The sequence below is a fragment of the Mobula birostris genome, chromosome 7, assembly GCF_030028105.1.
Source record: "Mobula birostris isolate sMobBir1 chromosome 7, sMobBir1.hap1, whole genome shotgun sequence".
Classification (NCBI taxonomy): Eukaryota; Metazoa; Chordata; class Chondrichthyes; order Myliobatiformes; family Myliobatidae; genus Mobula; species Mobula birostris.
Genome location: NC_092376.1, coordinates 78,997,959 through 79,013,752, shown reverse-complemented (window position 1 = coordinate 79,013,752; position 15,794 = coordinate 78,997,959). Strand labels below are relative to the sequence as shown.

General features: G+C 37.0%; 1 protein-coding gene across 1 annotated transcript in view; it reads right to left on the bottom strand.

Annotated features, from left to right (window-relative positions):
* LOC140200768 (protein diaphanous homolog 3-like) overlaps window positions 1-15,794 on the bottom strand; it is a 560,350-nt gene that overhangs the window by 286,612 nt on the left and 257,944 nt on the right. The window contains exons 18-19 of the mRNA XM_072264370.1: window positions 3,518-3,607; window positions 3,313-3,407 (exon numbers count right to left, since the gene is read on the bottom strand). Coding sequence (XP_072120471.1) covers window positions 3,313-3,407; window positions 3,518-3,607 — 185 coding nt within the window. The remainder of the gene's footprint in view (window positions 1-3,312; window positions 3,408-3,517; window positions 3,608-15,794) is intronic.

Here is a 15,794-nt window from a genome sequence, read left to right as displayed (position 1 = left end):
TGTGGATTTCTTGTTTAATTGTCTGTTTTTGAATCAAATTATACATAAAAGAAATAATTTTTTAAATTTTTCCTTTTTGAATTAAAATTTCAATTTCATTGGGTTTTGGCAAAAACATTGTTTGACCCAGTTTGTCTTTTAAATAAGCCCTTAATTGAAGGTAACAAAAGAAAGTGTTATTTGATATTTTATATTTATTCATTAATTGTTCAAATGGCATCAATATACCTCGTTCATAACAGTCTCCTATAGATCTAATCCCTTTTTGGTACCAATTATATAAAAGTTGATTGTCCATTGTAAAAGGAATAAGTCTGTTTTGAATCAAAGGTCTCCTTGCTAATAAAGATTTCTTTATTTCATTATCAACGTTTATCTTATTCCATAGATCAATCAAATGTTTTAATATAGGAGATTCTTCCTTTTCCTGTATCCATTTAGATTCCCATTTATATATAAAATTTTCGGGTGTATTTTCTCCTATCTTATCTAATTCTATTCTAATCCATGCCGGTTTTTGTTCATCAAAGAAAGATGCGATAAATCTAAGTTGATTTGCTTTATAATAATTCTTAAAGTTTGGAAGTTGTAACCCTCCTAACTCAAATTTCCATGTCAATTTTTCCAATGATATTCTTGACATCTTACCTTTCCAAAGAAATTTTCTCACACATTTATTTAACTCTTGAAAAAATTTCTGTGGCAATTGTATTGGTAATGTTTGAAACAAATACTGTAATCCAGGAAATATATTCATTTTTACAACGTTGACTCTACCCACTAATGTTATTGGTAGTATCATCCATTTGTCAAGATCTTCTTGAATTTTTTTCAATAGTGGTAAATAATTAAATTTATATAAATTCTTTACATCATTATCAAGTCTTATACCTAAATAATTTATACCATTTACTGGCCATCTAAATTGGGTTACTAATCGACATTGGCTATAGGCTCCTTTAGTAAGAGGTAAAATTTCACTTTTATCCCAATTTATTTTATACCCTGATACCTTCCCATATTCATCCAATCTAGAAGATAATTTACGTAATGAATGCTGTGGGTTTGTTAAGTAAATCAAAACATCATCAGCAAATAGATTAATTTTATATTCCTCCTGATTAACTCTAAAACCCTTAATATCTGAATCAATTCTAATTAGTTCTGCTAATGGTTCTATCGCCAATACAAATAAAGCAGGTGATAATGGACAACCTTGTCTAGTTGACCTTTTTAACTGGAATGGTGTTGAAATTTGACTACTTGTCACTACTTTAGCATTAGGGTTAATATTTAAAGTTTTAATCCAGTTTATAAAAGGTGCTCCTAACCCATATTTTTCTAACACTTAAAAAAAAATCCCATTCCAATCTATCAAATGCTTTTTCTGCATCCAAGGCTACTACTATACTCTTCTCCTATCTTTTTTGTGCCAACTGAATTATACTGAGTAGCCGAGTTACATTATCTGCCAATCGTCTATTTTTAATAAATCCTGCTTGATCCATATGTACTAATTTTGGTAAATATTTAGATAATCTATTCGATAAAATTTTTGCTATTACTTTATAATCCGTGTTCAACAAAGAAATAGGTCGATATGATGCTGGTTTTAAAGGATCTCTATCTTTTTTTGGTAATGCTATTACAATCGCTGTTGAGAAAGATTCTGGGAGTTTATGTATTTTTTCCGCTTGACGTATTAACTCCATAAAAGGAGGAAATGATAAATGTTTAAACTTTTTATAAAATTCAGGTGGAAAACCGTCCTCTCCTGGAGATTTATTACTTTGAAGTGATCCTAAAGCTACTTGGATTGCTTTCTTGAGAAGCAACAACACAATTTCCACTTGCTAATCATTGAAATGAATCATCGTGATAAAACAAACATTAAGGTCTGTCCTGTACTGAGTTTTACAATGCTTGTTTCTCAGTGCTATCCAATACAAGACATAATACCCAGATAACAATATGAAGGGAAAAAGAATATGGATAATATAAGCTGAAACAGGTTATTGAATCAATTGACACAATCGCAGAATTATGTTCAACTAAAACCATTAAGCAGGTTTGATACCATAAGTTAGCAGAAACTATGTTTTGATGAGTGCTCATGTTAACAAGATGACAGGGTTTAGGGTGTAAGAACAGAGGGGAGGTTGCTTCATATATCATGCCAGCAATGAGGTTTTGTACACTGATCAACATAATAGGTCAAGATTCATTCACAAAATCCACAACACAGACATGCAGGACAAAATGAAAATTAATTTTACTTTGATTACTTTTTTCGATTTATCTGAAAGCATATCACAGATAAACATTAATTTAAGAAGTACCATTTGCATGATTTTATGTTAATTTGAAAACACAACCCAGGTGATTTCAAATGAACTGACACAATGGCTTACGGAATACATGGAAACAGTCCTGCTAAAAGGTTGATTGATCAATATATAGCGCAGATGCGCACCTTAAATAAGTTTTTAATATGTTTGTTTGGCCTCCAATTCTTGAAAGGAGTAATAATTCATAGCATTCATGAGACTATAACACCTTAAAAATGGCTTATGTAATGCTGTGCGCACTCAGTGGCCACTTTATTAGGTACACCTGTACACCTGCTCATTGATGCAAATATTTAATCAGTCAATCATGTGACAGCGACTCAATGCATAACAGCATGCTCACATGGTCAAGAGGTTCAGTAGTTGTTCAAACCAAATATCAGAACGGGGAAGAAATGTGATCTAAGTGATTTTGAGCGTGGAGTGATTGTTGGTGCAGACGGGGTGGTTTGAGTATCTCAGAAGCTGCTGATCTCCTGGGACTTTCATGCACCACAGTCTCTAAGGTTTACAGAGAATTGTACTAAAAATAAAAAAAAAATTCTGTGGGCAAAAATGCCTTGTTATTGAGAAGTCAAAGGAGAACGGCCAGACTAGTTCAAAAGGACAGGAAGGATGCTGAAGAGGACAACATGACAAACCTTGAGGTTTGGGCTACAACATCAGAAAACCATGAGATACCTAACAAAGTGGTCATTGACTGCATTTACAACTGGTATTGGTATTAGGTTCACTCTGTATGAATGACATTTTAGCAAACAATTACTACTACTGAATATAAACTACCACTTGAATAGATGATTGCTAACATTAACTTCTTCTAATTCAACAATTTAAAGTCAATATGCATTAATTCAAGTAATCAATGAAAAGACAAATTCAAAATACTACTTTATTTAATATAATCATCTGCTTATCAACGAATTATCTCCCATGCGAATTCGAGAGTGAGTTTGCAATTTACCTGGACCATGGACTCAGTCAATTGGTCTTCATCTACTTCCAAAATAATTTTTTTAATTTCCTCATAAGGCATCCGGAAAGATCCAAGAAAAATAGCTATAGAAAACATTGGCACAAATGAGGAGAAAATATTACTTTCTGCAATGAAACAGAATTTTAATTATGAGTATATTAAAACCACTTCCAGAATAACCTATCATACTTACAGAGATTCTGTGCTACCTTTGGGTCTAAGACTTTAAGCTCTTTAATTTTCTTCTTAATGTTTTTTCTCTCCTGATATTCATCTTTTTCATCTGTTGATACAGGTAGTTTATTATTACAGTACTTCAATACACCTATTCTACCTATTTTTGTGTGTAGTGTGCATCACTAAATTGCACGTTTACCCTTACCCTGATGTCAAAATGCATTTCAAGCAAATGAACTAACAATTCTTATGCACTTGTACGCAAATCATTAGCTTACTGGAAACAGGAATGAAACAGTTAAACTTAATTGAGGTAATTACACTTTGCGAAAGATTGCATGGCAAGAGAATCCAAATGCTTTCTCAGGTAGAAATCCAAAATTTGGCAAAAAGATTACACCCAAGAATGAATTGAACAGACAACGGCACCAAATAAACACTTTCTGTATTCTGTGGCACTTTAAAAGTAATTTTAAAACAGATCGAGATATTGCACAAAAATTTGAACGACAAGTGAAACTGCCTGAACCAAAATCATACTATAAGAAAATAATTGAAAGTTGTTGTTGGTGATGACAGGGAGGTTAGAAGTTCAAACACAGAATAATACCAATCAGTTGGGGTAAGTTAGGCAGGGCGACAGCAGATGGAATTTAATCCTGAGAAATACGAAGTAATGTATTCGTGGGGTGGGAAAGGTTGCGGGATGGGTAGGTGAGCTGTCAAATAAGGGTAAATCATGTATAGGTATTTCCCAGATTACATTAAATTAAAAGTAAACAATTTCAATGAGGATCGATTAACATGGCCATTTTTAAACTCATCTTCCCAAGTTCTGTTATAAAGGCATAGAATCGTAATGTTCCACACCCAACGGGTAGTTTTGATGTCCTTACAGTGTCAATGAGTGTACATTATGACATATTATTTTACAAGTGTCAACAAAAGTGATTGCCTTCTCAGCACCATTCCCTCCAAGCTGCATGGGTGTATGGCCATGCAGTAACTGAAATACTGCTATACACGTAGCCTTTGTTGCAGCACAGCTGGAATTTTCTTTTTTATAATGTTAATATAATTATGAAATATCCTGTAATTATGAGTTAATAAATACAATTCATGAATTTTCTAAATAATAAAATACCACAACCTTTATTTTGAAACATTTCAGAGCTTCAACGTATTTACCTTTTCAGTGTTTCAAGTTACAACACAGCTACAAATTGTAACAATAAACCCAGAATGGAAGTTGGTAGCTCATTATTAATGAACTGCCAGCCCACTTGACGCTATCAAGTCAAAACATTTTACTTTTGCCATTATGCCTGTTCATTGTTTTGACTGCCTGACATTGTGTACTTGCATTGTGAGTTGTGGTTTGAGTATGCTTGATGTGCATATTACAAAAAAAAACGCAAGGTGCTGCGCGTTTTTCAGGCTATGTAAAAATTTCCCGCTCAGAGCAATGATTGGACTGCGCAGCTGTAAAAGGAAATAGAGGGAACATTGCTTGTCAGTTTCCAAAGCATATGTTTTGAGATCTCAAGCTGAGGCAGGTACTACCAGAACATTTAAGAAGCATCTGAAAGAGCTCATTTAACACCATAATACAATGGATTATGGACTAAATATAGTAAATAAGGTTACTATAGACAGGACTTGATGGTTGGTATAGATACAGTGGCTATATGCTTGCTTTTATGCTCTTGGCTCTAAAGTTCAGAACCGACTAAGAGAATGTACTGTATAAATGCATCTACATTAATTCTGCTGAAGAACAAATCTTTTAATATCTAGTGCAACAAGATCTAAACTTAACATTATGGTCCACAGCAAAACGTCGCCGACCTCAAACTGCCCCACAAACACCCAGTAATCCACTTCAATACAAGCTTCTGCTTGCCTGAGGTCAATTTCTATCAGGTGTTGAGGATTACTGATGTTCAGCAACAGCAAAGTATATAAATTGAAAGATTAAGATTTCCTCCAAACAGCAAACCAGGATTTAAAAAATTTTCCTTTTTAAACATTTTATAGAGATTGAAATAAGAATTGGCACACACGGGTGAGGTTATGGGAGAAGTTCAAATGTCAAGTAAATATTAAAAATAAAAAAATAAGTAACATAAATTTTTTAAGTAATTCTTCTGACCCTAAACCTATCTTTACACTAAATCTTAAGAAACAAAATTGTTGGGAGGAGTCACGTGGGCGCCAGGCAAGATGGCCGCATGTTAGCGGAGCTCCAACAACCCACCATGAAATTCTATTAATTAGAGCATATTTATTCCGCCTTGTCCGGATACAGCTGTCCTGCAGTTAGAAACTGTTTGTTTTCTTCACTAAAAGTGCTAATAACAACCTTGTGAGATAACTCTGTACGATATCAGGATCTTCTAAGAGCACTACAACGAGCCGCGTGGCTACAAGACAGAGCCCACAATCCGAGGTTCAAGCCGCACTAACAACACAGACGGGCCAAGTCTCCAAAATTTACTGGCTGAGGTCGTATGAGTTCCACTCTACTCGTGGTGGCTGCTGATGTAGCTACGATTAAGGAAACAACACATTGCCATTCAAGAGAGGCTGATGGAAGCCAAGGGCCGCCTCTCCAGTGTGGAGGACACCACTGCGCAACTGGTGGGTGCCAGCGAGCAAAATAATAAATGCTTGGACCTGCTGAGAAACCATGTCGAGGAGCTGGAGAACAGGAGCAGACGCAACAACGTCAGGCTGATCGGTCCAAAGGAGGGTGTGGAAGCGAGCAGTCTGATTAAGTGTATGCAAAGAATCTTGTCCGAAGGATTTGGCATCGAACTGAACATAGAGTTTGAGATTGAGAGGGCACATCAGGTCTCGGCTCCTAGGCCGGTTGAGAATTACCCTCCCAAGCTGGTCCTAATACGATTCTTGCACTCTTCGGCCAGAGAGAAAGTGCTGCGAGCGGCCAAAGCCAAGAGAGGAGTTGAGTGGGAGGGATGCAAAGTTTCCTTCTTTCCAGATATGTCCAGAGAATTAGCTGAAAAACAGAGGGCATTTACTACGGCTCGGAAAATGCTGCAAAAAGTCAACATGAGGTATACACTTGCTTATCCAGCAGTTCTACGCTTCGCGTGGAAAGGAAAAAACAAGTTCTATACTACTGCTGCAGAGGCAGAGAAATTCATTCAGGGAAACTGCGGTGTTCGTGCTGACTGAGAGACGGGATATGATTGCAATAATAGGTGGAGATAACTTTTTTTTTTAGGTATAACAAGGTGGGTGGGGAGCTGGTTAAAGCAGCCTGATTAGGGCTAGGCTAACTAGCTGGCACGGCACTTGCAGACCATAGCATGTGTCTTTTTCTTTTCTGTTTCTTTGTGGAGTTTATCCTGCCTGTTCGTTTTTATTTGTTAGTTAATCTGGCAGGAATATATTATTTCTATGTTTTTGGGTTATGTTGGTTCTTTACTTGTTGTTTGAGAGCACAGCATTTGCAGTGATTGTTGGTAATAATTGAACATGGGGATCGAGCACAGGTTTTTTTTTGGAGTTTTCATTTTATTGCATTCCAGACTCAGCCATCTGGGTAAATGTATATTTTTGCACATGTGTGCATGAAGTTTAGGACATGAAAATGGTTAATTTCATATCATGGAACATTAATGGGTGTGGAAATCCAATCACGAGGAAAAAGATATTGATGTTGCATTTGTCCAGGAAACACGTTTTAAAGATGTTGAATCACTGAAATTTAGAAGAGATTGGGTGGGCCAGTTATTCTATTCATCATTAAATAGCAAACAAAATGGGGGGGAAGGAGGGAACGTCGGTTCAAACCATGAGAGGACTGCGTTGGGCATTTTCATGCCTTACAAGGTGCAGATTGGAAGTCTGTGTGGGGCGCCACTCCTCCCACAGACATTAGAGCAATGTGTGATTAAATGCCTTGCTCAAGGACACAAACACGCTGCCACAGCTGAGGCTCGAACCAGCGACTTTGAGATCACTAGACGAACGTCTTAACCACTTGGCCACGTGCCCAACACAAAATGGGACAATCATTTTCGTTAACTAAAAACTTCGTTTTGTATTGCTTGGGGAATTTAAAGACAAGGAAGGCAGGATAATTTGTATAGATGCACTTATTAACGGGGTTAAAGTAGTACTTTGTAACATACTACTTTCAATATAATTATGGAGAAGGATAGGTCTGGACCCAGGGTTCAGATTTTTGATTGGGGAAAGGCTAACTTTGAGGAGATGCGAAAGGATTTAGAAGGAGCGGATTGGGACAATTTGTTTTATGGGAAGAATGTAATAGAGAAATGGAGGTCATTTCAAGGTGAAATTTTGAGAGTACAAAATCTTTATGTTCCTGTTAGGTTGAAAGGAAAGGTTAGAAATTTGAGAGAGCCATGGTTTTCAAGAGATATTGGAAACTTGGTTCGGAAAAAGAGAGATATCTACAATAAATATAGGAAGCATGGAGTAAATGAGGTGCTCGAGGAATATAAAGAATGTAAAAAGAATCTTAAGAAATAAATTAGAAAAGCTAAAAGAAGATATGAGGTTGCTTTGGCAAGTAAGGTGAAAATAAATCCCAAGGGTTTCTACAGTTACATTAATAGCAAAAGGATAGTGAGGGATAAAATTGGTCCCTTAGAGAATCAGAGTGGACAGCTATGTGTGGAGCCAAAAGAGATGGGGGAGATTCTAAACAATTTCTTTTCTTTGGTATTCAATAAGGAGAAGGATATTGAATTGTGTAAGATAAGGGAAACAGGTAGGGAAGTTATGGAAACTATGATGATTAAAGAAGAGGAAGTACTGGCGCTTTTAAGGAATATAAAAGTGGACAAGTCTCCGGGTCCTGACAAGATATTCCCTAGGACCTTGAGGAAAGTTAGTGTGGAAATAACAGGGGCTCTGACAGAAATATTTCAAATGTCGTTAGAAATGGGGATGGTGCCGGAGGATTGGCGTACTGCTCATGTGGTTCCATTGTTTAAAAAGGGTTCTAAGAGTAAACCTAGTAATTATCGGCCTGTGAGTTTGACATCAGTTGTGGGTAAATTAATGGAAAGTATTCTTAGAGATGGTATCTATAATTATCTGGACAGACAGGGTCTGATTAGGAACAGTCAAGATGGATGTGTGTGTGGAAGGTCATATTTGACAAATCTTATTGAACTTTTTGAAGAGGTTTCTAGGAAAGTAGACGAGGGTAAAGTGGTGGATGTTGTCTATGTGGACTTCAGTAAGGACTTTGACAAGGTTCCACATGGAAGGTTAATTAGGAAGGTTCAATCGTTAGGCATTAATATTGAAGTAGTAAAATGGATTCCGCAGTACCTGGGGATACGAATTGACAATAAACTGGACTGGTCTAAGAACAATGAGGCTGTCTACAAGAAGGATCAGAGCCGTCTCTATTTCCTGAGGAGACTGAGGTCCTTTAACATCTGCCGGACGATGCTGAGGATGTTCTACGAGTCTGTGGTGGCCAGTGCTATCATGTTTGCTGTTGTGTGCTGGGGCAGCAGACACCAACAGAATCAACAAACTCATTTTTAAGGCCAGTAATGTGGTGGGGATGGAACTGGACTCTCTCACGGTGGTGTCTGAAAAGAGGATGCTGTCTAAGTTGCATGCCATCTTGGTCAATGTCTCCCATCCACTACATAATATACTGGGTGGGCACAGGAGTACATTCAGCCAGAGCCTCATTCCTCTGAGATGCAGCACAGAGCGTCATAGGAAGTTATTCCTGCCTGTGGCCAACAAACTTTACAACTCCTCCCTTGGAGGGTCAGACACCCTGAGCCAATAGGCTGGTCCTGGACATTTCATAATTTACTGGCATAATTTACATATTAATATTTAATTATTATTATTTTCTATTACTATTCTATTACTATTTATTATTTCTATTGCTATTACTATTTACTAATATATTACTATTACTATTCTTGAGAGTAGTGGTGGATAACTGTTTGTCAGATTGGAGGCTGGTGACTAGTGGTGTGCCTCAGGGATCTGTACTGGGTCCAATGTTGTTTGTCATATACATTAAAGATTTGGATGATGGGGTGGTAAATTAGATGAGTAAGTATGCAGATGATACTAAGATAGGTGGAGTTGTGGATAATGAAGTAGGTTTTCAAAGCTTGCAGAGAGATTTAGGCCAGTTGGAAGAGTGGGATGAAAGATGGCAGATGGAGTTTAATGCTGATAAATGTGAGGTGCTACATTTTGGTAGGACTAAGCAAAATAGGGCATACATGGTAAATGGTATAGGGCATTGAAGAATGCAGTAGAACAGAGGGATCTAGGAATAATGGTGCATAGTTCCCTGAAGGTGGAATCTCATGTTGATAGGGTGGTGAAGAAAGCTTTTGGTATGCTGGTCTTTATAAATCAGAGCATTGAGTATAGGAGTTGGGATGTAATGTTGAAATTGTACAAGGCATTGGTGAGGCCAAATTTGGAGCATTGTGTACAGTTTTGGTCACTGAATTATAGGAAAGATGTCAACAAAATAGAGGGAGTACAGAGAAGATTTACCAGAACATTACCTGGGTTTCATCACCTAAGTTACAGAGAAAGGTTGAACAAGTTGGGTCTTTATTCTTTGGAACGTAGAAGGTTGAGGGGGGACTTGACAGGGGTGTTTAAAATTATGAGGGGGACAGATAGAGTTGATGTGGTTAGGTTTTTTCCATTGAGAGTGGGGGAGGTTCAAACAAGAGGACATGAGTTGAGAGTTAAAGGGCAAAAGTTTAGGGGTAACATGAGGGGGAACCTCTTTACTCAGAGAGTGGTAGCTGTGTGGAACGAGCTTCCAGCAGAAGTCGTTGAGGCAGGTTCAATGTTGTCATTTAAAGTTAAATTGGACAGATATAGGGATAGGAAAGGAAAGGAGGGTTATGGGCTGAGTGCAGGTCGGTGGGACTAGGTGAGAGTAAGAGTTTGGCACGGACTAGAAGGGCCGAGTTGGCCTGTTTCCGTGCTGTAATTGTTATATGGTTATATATGCACGTAATAAGGAAGACCCAGACTTTCTTAACAAGGTGAACAAAATTTTAGGTACCAAGGAAGGAAAAATAATTTTAGCAGGAGACTTTAACCAAGTAATGGACCCTGTTATTGATAAAAGCAAATTTCAGACATCACCAGTACCTGGGGACAGGACTGCCTTACATCAACTTATTGAGGATATCGGTCTGCTGGATATATGGCAATTGGTGAATCCATCCGGAAAAGAATATACATTTTTCTCTCATCGGCATAAATCCTGCTCTAGAATAGATTTTTTTCTAATATCCAACTCCATTGTAGAACAGGTGATAGACTGTAAAATTGGCCCAACAGCATTATCAGACCATGCACCAGTTGAAATTCAAATTGATTTAAATACTGAAAGGGGAAGGAGGGGTAGATGGCTAATGAATACTATGCTGTTAAAAGATGAGGATTTTAGTGATAAGTTGGCTGAGGATCTGACTTCATTTTTTGAATTGAACATAGGGACCACAGTAAAGCTGTCCTCGGTATGGGAGGCATCCAAGGCGTATATAAGAGGAAAATTAATAGCACAAACATCTAAAAGGAAGGAGGAAAGTATGGAGCAAATAAAAAATCTGGAAGCAGAAATAACCACATTGGAAAAGGTCTTATCAAGACAATATACTGATGACTTATACAAAGATCTGTGCAATTTGAAATTCCAGCTAAATAATATATATAACAAAGAAGCAGAATATGCATTATTTAGATTAAAAACAAGTTTCTACGAAGGTGGTGACAAAGCTGGTAAGCCACTGGCACGATATTTAAAGCAGCAGAATACAAATAGTGTTACACCTGTAATTAAGAAGGGGGATACATTAGTGTCAACATCTAAAGAAATAAACAAAGTCTTTCAACAGTTCTATGAACATTTATATGCATCACTGTTTAACCATGACCAGGAGGAGCTGAATCAGTTTTTTGCTAACATAAAATTGCCTACATTATCTCCACAATAAGCTGAGTCCTTGGATGCCCCAATTACTGAGGATGAGGTCAGACAGGCTATTGTGGCTATGAAAATGGGGAAATCTCCAGGTATGGATGGCTTCCCAGTTGAATATTATAAGAAATTTCTGGACATATTGTCTCCTATTCTAACAAAAATCTATTCAGAAGCATTTAATTTGGAACCTTTACCTAATACATTTAATGAGGCATTAATATTGTTGATCCCAAAAAAAGACAGGGATGCAATAGATCCTTCCAATTATAGGCCTATAAGCTTAATTAATGTGGACTGTAAGATACTGACTAAAATACTGGCTTCGCGATTACAGAAAGTATTGCCATCTATAATTAATACTGACCAGGTTGTCTTCATTAAAGGCAGATCTCCAACTGACAATGTAAGAAGATTACTGCACAACATGGCTGAACTCAAGTAGCATCCCAGTTACTGCCATCTTCCAAGACGCCGAAAAGGCCTTTGACAGGGTTGAGTGGAGATTTTTAACCACAGCCTTGTCATTCTTTAAATCATGGATTAGAATTTTGTATAAGAACCCTAAGGCTGCAGTTATTACAAATCTCCATTTTTCAACATTTCAAGGGGTACATGCCAAGGCTGCCCCCTCTCCCCACTGTTATTTACGATTTTTTTGGAACCGTTGGCAATCATGATTAGAGCAGATCCAAATATAAGAGGGGTGGAGGGAGGTGGAAAGGAGCATAAGCTGATGCTGTATGCTGACAATATTTTATTACTGATTAGTGACTCTCCTAATTCCTTACCCCCACTAATGAAAACAATTCAATTATATTCTGAGGTATCTGGTTATAAAATCAACTGCAATAAATCTGAGGCTATGCCAATGTCAAAATTGCGTTATTCAAATTCAGAGTATCAGTTTAATTTCAGATTGGTGCCAGTTGGAATGAAGTATCTAGGGGTCAAACTCAGTCAGAATTTGGGTGAAATAATTACTTTAAATTATGATCCATTATTGAGTAGGTTAAGAAATAATCTGGATAAATGGGGGGGCACTGAGACTGTCACTCTGGGGTAAAGTCAGTGTAGTTAAAATGGTCATAGCACCTCAGTTTAACTATCTTTCTATGATGCTTCCTTTAAATATATCAGATTTGACCTACAAGCAATACAACAAAATTATCAGTGATTTTCTATGGGATAAGAAGCCCAGAATTAAAATGAGTAAGACGTGTATGTCCAGGGACATGGGTGGGCTCAGTCTACCAGACATCAGGGCATATAAATTACCCTTTGAAATGACCAAGTTAGCTAAACATTGAGACAGGGCTGATGATGATTTAGTTTGGGTAATTATACAACTGAGCCTGGCTGCACCACATTCACCCCTTAACATCCTCTCACAAAATGTGGAAAACAAGACTAATCTGAATCCTATACTATTTCGCTCAATTCATAAAGTCTGTAGAAAGTCACATTTAAACCATTTATACTCCTCGCTCTGGAATAACCCTGAGGTATGCATTGGGAAAAGAATGGTGTACTGGAAAGAATGGAAGATTAAAGGTGTAAATACAGTTGGTGATCTCTATGAGAATGGGATTTTTATGTCATATGTGGATTTGCAGAGGAAATATAACTTTGTAGATAAAGGGATTTTTTGGAAGTATTTACAAATAAGACATTGCATTATTAGCATATTCAAGAACGGTGACCCACCTTTAACTGAATACTTTACATTATGACAGGAAGTTCATAAAGCATCAGTGTTTTATAAAATGTTCAAGCACTCTGTGGGTGAATCGTGTAACAATCTCAAAGCAGTATGGCAGAAGAATCTTGGAAGCAATATTGAAGATAATGAGTGGTCAAATATTTTATCAAATGTGGGTAGACATATTAGGGAAGCGAGAGGGAAATTTATTCAGTATAAAACAGTACACAGATATTATTGGACACTAATTAGACTCTACAAAATGGGGATTGTTGAAAATAATTTATGCCGGAAATGTAAAAATAAGGTGGGCACATATTTTCACATGACTTGGGAGTGTTCCATGGTTCGTACACTTTGGTGTAAAGTTCTTGATTTGTTGGGGAGTTGGTCGGGTTCCACACTGCCCTTGTGCCCACGGCTTTGTCTCCTGGGTGATAGGACAACGACATCTAATGTAAACAATGACAAGTTCACTATTTTAAAGGTGGGTCTCATCACAGCTACAAGAATTATATTGCAAAACTGGAAAAAAACCCAGATGTCCCACTGTGAAGGAATGGACTGAGGAAATGATTAAGATTTCATCATATGAACACATGTCGGGAAGAATTAACAGTGAGGGAAAAGTGCAAGACGCTTGGGATCAATTTTGGTTGTATGTCAATTTAAATTTAAATTAGAACTTCTTTCTGTCTCTAAGTGTTATTTGTTTTCCTGTCATGGGATGGCTGTGTAAATATGCTGTACTGTATCTGCTCTATGACATGATGTGTTACTTTGTAAAATAAGAATAAATAATAATAAAAAATTGAATTATAAAAAAAAGCAACAAAATTGTATTAAGATCATTACTGCTAGGCCTTCAGATGCTTCTTAAATGGGACTCAGTAGTAATGTGATTCACTTTGAATATTTTGAAAGTGTAGGGGTAGATTTTACCTCTCAATAGAATGTTAATATTATTTTATACACACTTTCACAGCACACTAAACAAAACCACAACGCAATAACCAGACACCTGAAGTAAGTCCATTAATGTTTTTACTTCATGGGAGATCAGCTGAGTTTGGGTCTCCTTTGCTGCCAAATGAAAATCTTGTTCATCCAGAAAAGCAAGTTCATATCAGACAATACAAGAATTTCTCAAAACTACTCAAAGATATTAACTATGAAATTCAAATTTCTGCTTTGGAATGGAGGGTAAAATAGATAATGGGAGATTGACAGACAACAAGTTTGCAAATTGAAAATGACACTGATCTTCAACTGATTGTCTAAATTTGTCAACACCTTAATTAGAGTTAATGATAATTTCTTCATGTTGGCTCTAGCAACTAAGGCTATTAATATGTTAAGCTGCCAATTGAATCACTCTTGGCACTGTCCATGGAAGATCAAAACAAATAAGATTTTATTAAGCCCACTAGAGATGCTGTGGATTTATATACATACAGGTGTGGGGTCAGGTTAGCAATCCTGAATTCTCTTGGACTTTCTTGCAAACCACAGGGAAATAACAGGTCAGGAGTTTGAAGACAGACAGTCATGACAGGAAATTCTCTGGATTACATACAACACTAGCAAAGGAAAATATAGCTGCATACAGTAATTCAACCAGTGCCAAATGTGTAAATTTGCAGGTGTGACTGTAGACAGCTAGATAATGGAAATGCTTACTGTCATGCCCCTTGGAAGAGTGAAAGAATGGTGATGTGGATATAATAATGCATGACACGCATAACAAGTTTATTATAAAGCTTAAGAAAGATACTTTCTCATTACAACTTATTTTCTATACTACACAATAAACCAGAAAATTTAAGAAAAGTACTTGTTTTTGGGTGACTCTGGAGGTAGAATAAATTATGCTGATAAGCAAAGGTGGATTATCAGCCTTGTAAAGTAACACTTCTTTTTCAAGAAATTGTAATGAAAATTGGAGGAGTTATAAATAACAAATAAGATTTCCTGGTATCACAGTGAAGCAGAGATTAACTGGAAAGTGATGGATGGAATTTAATTCAGACAAGTGTGAGATCATGTACTTCGACGGGTTAAATTCTGGTAGGCAATAGGCATTAAGTGGCAGGGACCTTACTAACATTAATACGTAAAGAAACTTCGGGGTGCAAGTCCATAGTTCCCTGAAAGTGGCAATACAGGCAGTTAAAGTAGTAAAAAAGGCACTTAGCATGCTTGCCTTGATAGACCAAGGCATTCAGTGAAACCAATGGAATAGCATTTTACAGTTGTACAAATCACATTTGGAGAATTGTGCACAGTTCTTGTCACCACACTACAGGAAAGGTGTGATGGCGATAGAGAGAGCAAATGAATAGATTCACCAAGTTGTGGTGTGGAATGGAGGGTTACAGTTATAAAGAGAGATCAGATAGGCTGCATTTATTCTCACTGAAATGTAGCTGCCACAAATGACCTTCCAGTTTATAAAATGATAAAGAGTGCCAAAAGGTAGATGCTTAACATCTTTTTCCCTGGGGCAGAGGAGTCCAGAACAGGAGAGTATCGAATTAAGGTGAGAGAGGAGAACTATTGGTTACACTTGAACCACAGGGGGACCAATATCCTTTCAGG